The sequence below is a fragment of the Lolium rigidum genome, chromosome 1 (assembly GCF_022539505.1).
Source record: "Lolium rigidum isolate FL_2022 chromosome 1, APGP_CSIRO_Lrig_0.1, whole genome shotgun sequence".
Taxonomy (NCBI): domain Eukaryota; kingdom Viridiplantae; phylum Streptophyta; class Magnoliopsida; order Poales; family Poaceae; genus Lolium; species Lolium rigidum.
In genome coordinates, this window is record NC_061508.1 from 169,697,787 (window position 1) to 169,709,530 (window position 11,744).

Sequence of the window (11,744 nt, forward strand, 5' to 3'; positions counted from 1 at the left end):
TGCAGGAACTTCAACACTTGTTTGTGGAGCAGTAGAAGCATCATTTGGCAAGGAATTTTCAGGAGCATCTGTAAAGTCCTGTAGATCAACAGACAAAGGAACAGTAACCGGCACAATAGGAGCCAAGTGGTCATCAATATTTTGAGCACTCTCATTAGGTGTGGTTGTAGGAAGAAGGAGAATTTCGCGTTTGAGAAGGGCACCGGCATTAGGATGTAAGGAGGCAAAAGGGAAAACGTTCTCATCGAAGACAACATCACGAGAGATATAAACGCGACCAGTAGAGACATCCAAACACTTGACGCCCTTGTGTAGAGGACTGTATCCAAGAAAAACACAGCGCGTGGAGCGAAAAGCTAGCTTGCGTGTGTTATAAGGGCGAAGATTGGGCCAACAAGCACATCCAAATGTGCGAAGAGCATCATAATTAGGAGTAACATGAAGAAGACGTTCAGCAGGAGACTCCATGTTAATTACTTTAGTGGGAAGCAAATTTATAAGAAAAGTGGCTGTGAGAAAAGCTTCATCCCAATATTTCAATGGCATGGATGCATTTGCAAGTAAAGCAAGACCAACTTCCACTATATGACGGTGTTTACGTTCAGCGAGAACCATTTTGTTGGTGAGCATGAGGGCATGAGACATGGTGAGAGATGCCAACTTGCTGAAAGAAAGCATTAAGTTTCTCATATTCACCCCCCCAATCAGTTTGCATAGTAACAATTTTACGAGCAAATTTGCGCTCAACATATTGTTGAAAATTGAGAAAGACTTGATAAACATCAGAACGCTTTTTGAGCAAATAAATCCATGTGAACTTGCTATAGTCATCGATGAAGCTTACATAATATGCATGTTTCCCAACAGAGAGAGGAGCAGGACCCCATACATCAGAAAAAATTTGTTCCAAGGGAACAGAAGATCTACTGGTAGACATGGGATATGGAAGTTGATGACTCTTGGCTAACTGACAAGAATCACAAACATATGGTGTAGTCTCTGGGGTGTAAGCTAGCTTATTTCTCCTAAGAACTTGTTGAACCACAAACGAAGAAGGGTGCCCTAATCGACGATGCCATGTAGAAGATGACGGCTTTATTGTGATGAAAGCATGCTTGGAGGAGGCAGTGGAGATGGGCATCAAGGGATAGAGGCCTCCATAGCATGGACCCCTAAACAGAATTCTCCGAGTTTCTGTGTCCTTTATCAAAAAGAAGAAAGGGTGGAATTCAATAAAGACATGATTATCAAGAGTAAACCAATGAACAGATAGCAGATTTTTAGATGCATTAGGAACATGTAGGATGGATTTAAGCTGAAAAGAATCATGAGGAGTGCGCAAAACTGAATGACCAACATGACTAATGTGCATACCTGTGCCTTCAGCAGTGCGAACACTGTCCTGTCCAGTATAAGGCTCATGAGTAGAGAGCTTGTTCAGCTCTCCAGTGATATGGTCAGTAGCCCCAGTGTCATAGTACCAATTTGTATCAACACCATTGGAGGCAAAATTTGCCCCTTTTTGTCCACGGTCGCCGTCGCGATCATCTCCATAACGCCACCAGCAGTCACGGGCAGGATGTCCATGAATAGAGCAAATCTGACAGGTGGTGTCCACGTAGGGTGTAGGTTGGCGGTCACGCCGCCGACCACCATCACGACGGCGGTCATCATCATAGCGCCGGGGGCGCTCGTCATCATAGCGCCGAGGGCGCTCATCATCATAGCGCCGGGGGAAGCAGCGGTTTTTATAAACAGCGGAGAGCGTAGTACACCAAGACAGAGCAATTGAGCAGAGCATCACAAAATAAACACAAAAGTCGGTGCAATAAAGTTCAATTGCCCACCTCAGCGGAGCTTTCGGGTTCAGATTTTTCGAAAATGGGCACTTTATTACTTGCGCAATAGACCCGGCCTCTGCTAACTAAGATGCACACAGCAGCTTACAAATTCGTTACAAAACCACAAGGTGTTCAAAGAAAAAACTAAGTTCAAAATCAAGAACAAAGTCTAGCTAGGAGGATCCAGCCGAAGGTCACGCTGTCACCCATGTTGGGAGAAAATATCCCTTGCCGTATCGTCCAACCGTGAAGACACCTCCGTAAATAGGTCCCGGTGCTCCACACGCTGCAACGGTATCCATGAACGAAGCAAAGTTGTGCACCGGTATATGACCTGCAAAAAGGAAGATGAAATATTATTGAAAATCTTATCATTTCTACATAGCCACAGCGACCAAATGATTGCACGCTCTCATCCTAATAAGACGTTTAAACCTAACATCCACACCATTGAGCCAGTTATCAAATAAATTGACAACACTACTTGGTGGGTATAAGGTAGATCCTATTTAGACGGCTGGCCATATAGACCTAGCTAGGACGGCTGCCAAATAACTTTGGGGTTCAGATATAGGGGAGTACTACACATATCTCCTTTGTCGAGAGTTCAGCTTCACCACCGCTGCAGCTACCGGTGCCGCCGCGAGCAGCGCGCTCTATTTGCCCCCACATGCTACCCCGTGTCAAAGACATCCTCAATTGCCCCTCGGTCTCTCCGATGCTCGCTCGCTCTCTGCCGTTGCTGACCTACCACCACATGATCTTGGCGCCATCGGGCAGCTAGAGTTAGAACTTGGGAAAATCAATTTGGGACGTTATTTTTAACTCAATCAGCACTATTCTCTATAATCCCAAAGACATTGGGGCTTAGGGTGTCTTTAAATTAACCCAACGTCAACCACCATGCACGTTTTGCAAGTTGTTTGATGAGTTTCCAAGTCATGTGCAAGTTCTTGTATTTGAAATGCTATTAACTGTAAGATTTAGTTGTCAAAAAAAAAAAAACTGTTAAGACTACTCCACGCATGCAGCTAGCTACTCATTGTCGGTTGAATAATTTTAGTCAAGCATGTACGTGTGACTTCAACTTTTTATGAAGAAACACCAGACCAATCTGTTTTCCCATTTTTTTTTAAAATAAAATAGGCCATTTCGTGCTTGTTTACTGAACACCTAAAATTCCCCCATGTACATGAGCAGATAAGTGATGATTCTATTCTACTTGTTACCAACCATTGTTCAGACAAACACAGCCAAGAACCAAAGAGAAGCGGTCCCAAATGAACAAGAAGACAAGGACACAAAAGAGGGCAAAAAACATATATGCAAGAGAAAGGAAGTCTTCTTACATGCCACCCCATATCTTCATTTACAGGACATCAACTGCTTGTAGTGAAATGTTCTTATAATGGATCATTTCATAGTGCAGGTTCTAATTTTCCTTTTGCATTAGTTGCATCTTGTGATCTAGGTTGCAACAGAACACTGAACCATTCAATAGATTTGCATACGGCTGCAGTCATTGAACTGATTACCATCAAAACATATAACCAGCTGAAAACACTTGAGATCATGAAAACATCTCAAACTGGCGGGGCTTGCAGAGGCTGTCAATAGCATGAATTAATTTTCTCCGTGGTCCTACGGCGATAAGACCCATCTCTTTCAGCTTGTTCATTGTAAGAGAGACTATCTGATACATCCCCATCTCTTCATTATCCAATATACTGATAAACCATCCAAGACCACAAGTCAAAAGCCAATTCCTCAGGCCACCAAACTGAACAACCCGTCTCTGAAGAAGCCGTGCTCGCAATACCTTATTTGTGATAGGTGAAGATATAATTGGCAGCCCGAGCTCATATGTGTTTTGAAGTGAACTTGTTGCTATCTCAGCGGCCTGATGAGACAGTCCTTTAACAGCATGATCTGCATGTTTAGTCCAGTCAGACTTTACAACAGGGGCAGCAGGACTTCGTGACGATTGTCCCCTCATCATTGCATAATCTTGATTGACAATATTTTCAGAAGGATGGGTTTGAGCTGTCTTCATTCTGCCATCAACTCCGAGGACCTCAAGAGAGGACTCCTGAAATTTCTTCATAGTAACCTGTTTTTTTGTGGCGGCATGGTAGTTCCTCCTGCTCATTCTTGGTAGGCTAGTTAGTCTGGAACTTATTTTGAGTGTACCAGCTTGAGGGCTTGCAGCTGCAGGTGATAGTGGAGGGATCAATATGGTGACCCGCTGTTTCTTGACTATCACCCAATCATCACCCTCGTCAATGATGTTCTGTGAACGTGATGGATCAGCAGAAACCTCTGAAGGTGGTTCCATACCATCCATACCTGACATCGCTAGTGCTCTGTTCATAAACTAACTTCTGAATGTGGTTCCTCACCGAGTCAGCATCGGTACTTGACAAGGCTGGTGCTCTGCTCGTGAACTATCTTTGATGACCCGAAATCTCATTCAATGTATAGATGACCTAATAAGATACAGAAAGAAAGAAATTCAAACATTGTGACTCGTTGAAACGTGAAATTCATGCAATCATGAAAGGTGTGTATCAAGACTTTCATAAAGTACGTGTGCAATATAGTAGTTAACTGTGAAACAAATAACATACATAATAATTTAATAAGGAAGAACATAGTGAAAGTAAGAGTGTAACATATTATGCAACAAGGAGCACCGGCCAGGAAAGAGGCACCAACAATGTCATCCAGAGTACAGAATAAGAGGGTGTCCATTGCATCCAAAAAGAAAATAGGTTCTCAGTTACACGGGTTAAAAAAAGGAGGACCAAAATCTATCAACTAAGCACCGGATCCGGTCAATTTTTTTGTTCGTTGGTGTGGTTTCATGTTAGTCTCTTCCAATCTACGGTTGTCATCATTGGCGATGGTCGATGCTCTAGTGTGCTAGTCCTTTGTGGCCTTAGCACGACGAATTCATGTCTGTCTACTACAATAAACTCTACTACGACAAGCTTTGCCTGGCTCTGGTGATGGAGGGGTGAGGACAGTATCACGCTTTCGGCTCGCGCTAATCATTGTAGTTGTCACTAGATGGTCCAAAGACCTATTTGTAATTTTTATTACATTTAGAGTCGTTTGTACTACTGATGATTATCAAAAGATCGGCTGAATTTTCGCAAAAGATGACTAAGCACCGGTGCTATACTAATACTTGATTTTACAAAATTCTTATCCCTCCCAAGGCAAGGGGTTATATTCATTTCCTAATATACTACCTAATATGCTTCTAAATATAAATGGAACTAAAATAACCCATCATCCTAACAACAACAACAACAATACAATAATAAAGCCTTTATTCCCAAACAAGTTGGGGTAGGCTAGGTGAAACCCATAAGATCTCCTAACCAAATCATGGTTCTGGCACATGGATAGCAAGCTTCCATGCGGCTCTTTCCATGGCTAGTTCTTTGGTGATACTCCAGTCCTTCAGATCTCTCTTTACGGACTCCTCCCATGTCAAGTGTGGTCTACCCCGTCCTCTCTTGACATTATTAGCACGCTTTAGCCGTCCACTATGCACTGGAGCTTCTGGAGGCCTGCGCTGAATATGCCCAAACCATCTTAGACGATGTTGGACAAGCTTCTCTGCAATCGGTGCTACCCCAACTCTATCTCGTATATCATCATTCCGGACTCGGTCCTTCCTCGTGTGGCCACACATCCATCTCAACATGCGCATCTCCTCCACACCTAACTGTTGAACATGCCGCCTTTTAGTCAGCCAACACTCAGCGCCATACAACATTGCGGGTCGAACCGCCGTCCTATAGAACTTGCCTTTTAGCTTTTGTGGCACTCTCTTTTCACAAAGAATGCCAGAAGCTTGGCGCCACTATTACATGTACAAACCAACTATTATACTTGTACAGAAACAGTGGGATGTACATACATCACATATTATATAGTAATCTACATTGAGGTGCAACTAAAATCTTCTAAGAGCTCTAAGCTCCCAGTATTGGGAGCTCCTGTGAGCGTTCCGCGCGTCGCTATCGCGGGCCCTACAGGGAAAGTTGCGTTTGTGATGTATTGGTCTTTTCATCGTTCGGCAGGAGACGCGTGGACTGGCGTTTCGGTGTGTCGGTTTTGTTCCTTGCCAGCGGCGGCCGCTGGTTCTCTATCCTCACTCACCCTCTTCTCCCCTTCAACAAAAATATGCAGGAGGCAAACGAGGTAGGTACCTCTAGCGCGCTGCTGCCGCCCTCTCCGGCTATCCTGCTGGTCGGAAAATGGTTCCGCCGCCCTGCTGCCGTCTTCTTTGGTGCTCCACCGATCTAATCGTTGGCTCTCTCACCCCACGGTACAGCTGCATAGGGTTTCAAGCGACTATGATCGGCCAGATTGAAGGTCTGAAGCCACTGTGAGATCTTCCTCTCCTTGATCTCTTATTCCTCTGTTTTTGTTATAGTTATTTTCCTCCCAATTGTTGTTGTGGTGACTGTGTTTTCACTGCTCACCTTTAGTTTGCTTGACCATGTTCTGATTCTTGGCTTACACAATGTTAAGTTTCTGATATATTGATCAAGATGTTAATTTAGTGATGTTTATTCTTGAGATTAGTATCAACATCGTTGGAATCTAAATGATTCTGAACATGAAATGCCGATTTGGATTGCCATGTTGGATTCTAGATCACTGGGAGAAGGAGGCATGTTGGCATGCATGTTTGCGTTTTAGATTGTGCAGCTTTTCTCGGTTCACTCTTCGCTGCTTATTCCTCACATGAAAGTAGGGCTGGAATGTCTGACACTAGAGGGATGCTGTGCGGTCGATATTCTGCAGCGGCCATAGGCATGCTCGCCCGAGAAGTACCAATTTTGGGTGCGGCTTCTTGAATTGGCTTACCAATTTGACAATAGTTGCTATGAGTAAATTAATCTTAGTACATTGCATGTACTGATCATTTGTGTTTATTTATTATGGATGAAGCCAGAACAATCGAAGTCGGCCTGGGTTGTCTATATTTTATCTTGCAAGATTCAAAAAATATACTTTGTACATATTATGATCTATTTTTTAGATAAAAACATCATTGACAACATCATTTCTATAATATATGTTTCATCCAATTTTTCTTTGTGGTCTTATTTTCTTGTTTTCACTTTTTCAGTTCCACTACTAATTGTAGCCATGATGCTAACTGGGATATGGAGATACAAAGTCTCTGTTATAAATAGTCTATCTGTAAAGATTTGGGCCTGAAAGGAAATGAATGGTTTGAAACTATCAGGTTAATCTTGGTTCTACTATGCTAAACTAGATTGCTCTGGTTCTTGTGGTTATTGGTCCTACAAGATCCTTCTGCCTGTTTAGTAAGGTCACTAAATGGACATTTGAATTTTCTAATTGTTTCGTATAACATTCTTTTGTAAGAAATATCTTTAGTCATTAATAGTTAGCATACCAAAATAGAATTATAAAAAACTGATCTTAAACATCAGTAATGCTGGCGTGACCTGATGGTTTCCTGGGTTCTGGTTCTGCTACCTAGACAAGAAGACACACTACTCCACTGCATGCGCTTCTCTGGAATTAATGTACAAGTTACGCAATAGTTTGCTACCAGTTAAGTGTAAGCTAATTCGCAATACTGAAAAACACATTCATTTTATTTTTTTCGATAAAGGTTGATATACATGCCTCCTTGAATGTAACAGTGCTATGAATCCATTTTGTTCCTTATTCAGGAAAGTTAGTACTACAACTATAGTCTATGAAATGGGCATTTGCGAGTGTTCCAATCTCTTACCTAATGTCTGTTCGTACATAGAACAACTATACACAGGTCTGTGTTTCCTCCGTTTAATTCTTAAAAAATTATTTGGTCTCCAACCATTGGCCAAATTACACTTCTAATATTTCATTGTATATGCACATGTTGATATACACAGGTCTGTATTGTAGTTGTTGATAGTCAGTGCTGGTACAAAGATGTTGTGATGTTGCTGAAGGGGTGGTTTAGAAAATGGACTACACCACTGAATTCATAAGCTATTTTTCTTAAGAGTGATGTTGATGGGGGAGTACGCACTTCTTGGATTATCCATTTTCTCTTAGTCCTGATCCTGATTGCAAAAGCAACTTCTTTTAATCTTCTCACTTGAATATTTCTTGAGCCAAACAAGGGCAATGGTCTTTTGATATTGTGCAATTTCAGTTTTCCTTCATAGGTTCTTGGTTTTACAGTGACTTCTCCCAAATAATTACATTGGTATTATTAACTTTCAGACAAACATAGAAACTGAACCTTTGTATATGGAAGCAACAAATATTGGTTGTAATGTTTAATCCCTTATTAATATGTTTTTGTTTTCTTGTTACTGGAAACATATGCAAGTCATAAACTTTGCTACTATATTTATACTTTCTTATTTATATTTTATTTATATTTAGATGGCATGGAGCTGTGACTTGCAGCTGCTCATTCCTTTACGATTTGCACTCATATAATGAACGTATATCTTGAAAGCACTATCTGTTCCTGTATTGAATTAATTTGATATGGAAGTGATGGCTCCTCGAAATATTCAACGGGCGCAGCAAAGCGCGCTAGGACCTTCTAGTATACATCTAAACATGCATCCCACCTAGGACACATGAAGCACCTACCCTGTCGGTTCCAAAGAAAGTCCAAAGAGAGTCATGCATACTTATTTCAATGGATTCATGCAGGTAATGCATGCATAAAAGTGTGAGCTCCTAACCTCTGTTTGCAAGCAACAGAACGAACAGCGGGGAGTTTCATAGCAACACCAAAAGGGGTTGATACATGCAGAAAAGTAGACTAAAATCGAGTATCAGAACAATGAATAATGGAATCAACAACGACCAAACGAACAAAGCGTACCAAATCAGGGCTACCAAACGACTACGACCCCTTATCGCAAAAAAAAAAAAAAAAAAAAAAAAAAAACTACAACCCCGCAAAATCACATGGACGTTAGTACAAATCCATCCTACTCCAACTACAAAAGGGCGCGGTGCCTTACCTTTCCGCAGTAGCCGCCGTGAATCGCCGGGAATCGCAAGGAATGGCCATGAAATCACAGCGAGGTGCCCCCTTGCCGATCTCCGCCTACCTCTGCTCCTCTTGAGATTTCGACGGATGATAACGACGAGCGCCTGAGACGCCTCCGGTAGGAGAAGCAGAGGCACGGTTCGACCGGCGGAAGGCAGCGCAGACGCCGGCGGGGAGCAACGAGCTCGTCGCCACGCAGCAGTGGGCTGGAGAAATGGTGGGGAACGAAATGCGACCAGGAGTCCAGGAAGGGGAAACAGCCAAAACGAACCGCGCGTGCGAGATGGTTCACATAGTCGTCGTCCATATCTCCAAGAACCACACGATTCTCATCCAACGGTGCGGACAAGTGAGCACACGGTAAAAGAACATTGTGGTCAGCCATAAGTTAGAAATTGGGTTTTTCTTAATCAGAAAAAAACTGATACGGAGTACGCAAAGTATACATCGGGCCGTATCAAGCAGTTTTCCGTAACATACGCGTGCGTGCAGTATTGGATACCAGTAGGGTATTCGTGTTTCCTTTGATTAGAAATTGCGTTGCTGACAGCTGCAGAGTTAATCCGAGTGAAAAAAAACAAACTTATATACGGTGGCCTAGTTTTGGTGGTGTTCTTCGAGTACGAGCTAGAATCGTATAGCGAAAATCTTAGATCTAGTCTTTGTTAGTTATTTCAACACGGTGCTTATGTTTGCGTGTACAATGTATCTAGTTTTGGTGCTCCTCTTTAAGTATAAGTCTACAATCCTATAGTGAAAGTCCTAGATCTGGCCTTTGTTCGTTATACTTTCACGCGATGTTTATATGTTTTTTGTTCTTTTATTAGACGCTCTGTTCGGGAATGAAAACACATGGTAGCTAGGTCAGGTGATGACAACGCTTGAAGGCGTCAATGTTTGGGAACTCTTTTCATAGTCGATGTGTTGTCTGAGATGGTGTTAGTGGTTCGGGCTTATTGTTGCATATTTGTGTTTTCCTCTTCTTTTAATAAGGTGGTTATGTGTGGTCTTCGCCACAACTTTTTTCTTTTCTTCGGAGATCAAGTGTACTCAATATAATGTTGGTATTAATATATCAAATCTGTCGAAAACAATATCTTGTTTATAATGAATGGCTTATTTTATTTTTAAATGCATCATATGAGAAGCATATCCACCACTAATGGCTTATTTTATTCTCATAGTCATATCTTTTATTGTCTAATTTGATTTTTATTTTGACCACCACTAATGCTAGAAGTATAGAAATACAAAATAAAAATTATGTGAAGAGAATCATATCCAACATTATCAAACACCATTGGTTTCTCAAACTCAAGCTATCAACGTAAACTGGTTTCTCAAATTCTAGCGATCAACATAAATGTTGGAAATTTATGGTGAACAAACAAGTGAAGTAGTAGTAGAAATTTGTGGAAAAGCCACCATAACAAACAATTGATATTATCTATTTCAAGCATACTGAAATAGAAACTAGTAAGCTTTACACATGTAGTTGAACTTTTTTTCTAGGATGAAATCAGAAGTCAATTTTTACATCGATCTTTTTCAAAGACCAAAAGCTTTAATATGGGGTAGAAGACAAGGAGGTAGCTAGGCTAGGTGTAGTCTCCTCTTCTACCCTAGTTAGGCTAGATGTAGGGTCTAGCACCGAAATAGGCCTATACGCTGCACCGCGAAAACGAATGATTACTCATGCCTCATCCATACCTAGGACATATATCCTAAGGGCATCTCCAACCGAGCGACCCATCCCGCGCCCGCGCGTCCGGATGGGTCGAAACGGACAAAACCGCGGCCCAGCGCGCGGACCCATCCCTAAAACGGATGGCCGCGGCGTCCGGGACGACCCAAACCCGGCCCAAATCTTGGACGAGTTTGCGTGGCCGCGGACGCGAAAGGCTGGTCGCTCGCGTCCTCCCCTTGTCCGCCCCTAGCCCGCCTGTCTGCCTCCCAAAACAGAAACACTCCACCGTACTCCCAAAACCAGCCCCTTCCTCCGTGACCCGGCCCCTTCCTCCAAGGTCAACTGCCCCACCGACTGCCCCGTTTGGGCACGAAATGGGGGCGCATGGGCGGCACGCGTACCAGTCACGGGATGGGTCACCGGAGGTGGGCGAGTCCATGACGGGGCCGTCACCTTCGTCCATTGACCTGAACCGTGCGTCGGCGAACTCCAAAGGCCCCAAGAACCTGGGAGCAGCTGCGATGTCCGGTGCACGCAACCTCGTTCGACGATTTGTCGGCCGCGCGCGCGCGATCACCGTCCACCGTGCGGGCCCCTCCGTCTTTCGCGCGGACAATGCCGACGACCCTGCCATATCCTTCGACACGGCAGGCTCCCCGACCACCTCCCATTGACACACGAGAGGGCACAACCGCTCGTCCCGGCAAGCATAAACATCGAGGAGGAGCCGTTGTTCGGTGAGGGCCTCACACAAGCCGCAGCTGCACAAGCTCGAGGTCGCCGGGTAAGCAAACGAACCGCCAACTACACGGAGAAGGAGGACAAGGTGCTCGTCGATGGATGGTTGACCATCGGGCAAGATGCGTTGACGGGTGCCGAGCGAGAGGGGACCGCATTCGGCGCCGGATCTATGAATACTTCCATGAACATCGCAAATATGGACAGGAGCCATTTGAGAGCGACCGCAGCGAAATATCGCTCCAAAAGAGGTGGGGAGCAATTCAAACGGAATGCAACAAGTTCCAGGCGGCGTATGATCACGCGAAGCGGATCCCCGTTAGTGGCATGGGTGTGAAGGACTTCGTATGATTCTTAACCTCAACTTATTCATCCGATGTTTGCACATGCTGTTTATCGTTGTTGTCTCGCTTTGCTC

At 43.6% G+C, this 11,744-nt stretch overlaps 1 protein-coding gene across 1 annotated transcript; it reads right to left on the bottom strand.

Annotated features, from left to right (window-relative positions):
* Positions 1–3,186: 3,186 nt before the first annotated feature.
* LOC124682736 lies at positions 3,187–8,980 on the bottom strand. The gene is made up of 2 exons (XM_047217365.1): positions 8,873–8,980; positions 3,187–4,327 (listed from the first exon to the last, which is right to left on the bottom strand). The coding sequence occupies exon 2, from the start codon at positions 4,210–4,212 to the stop codon at positions 3,412–3,414; it is 801 nt and encodes a 266-aa protein (XP_047073321.1). The 5' UTR covers positions 4,213–4,327; positions 8,873–8,980; the 3' UTR covers positions 3,187–3,411.
* Positions 8,981–11,744: the final 2,764 nt, after the last annotated feature.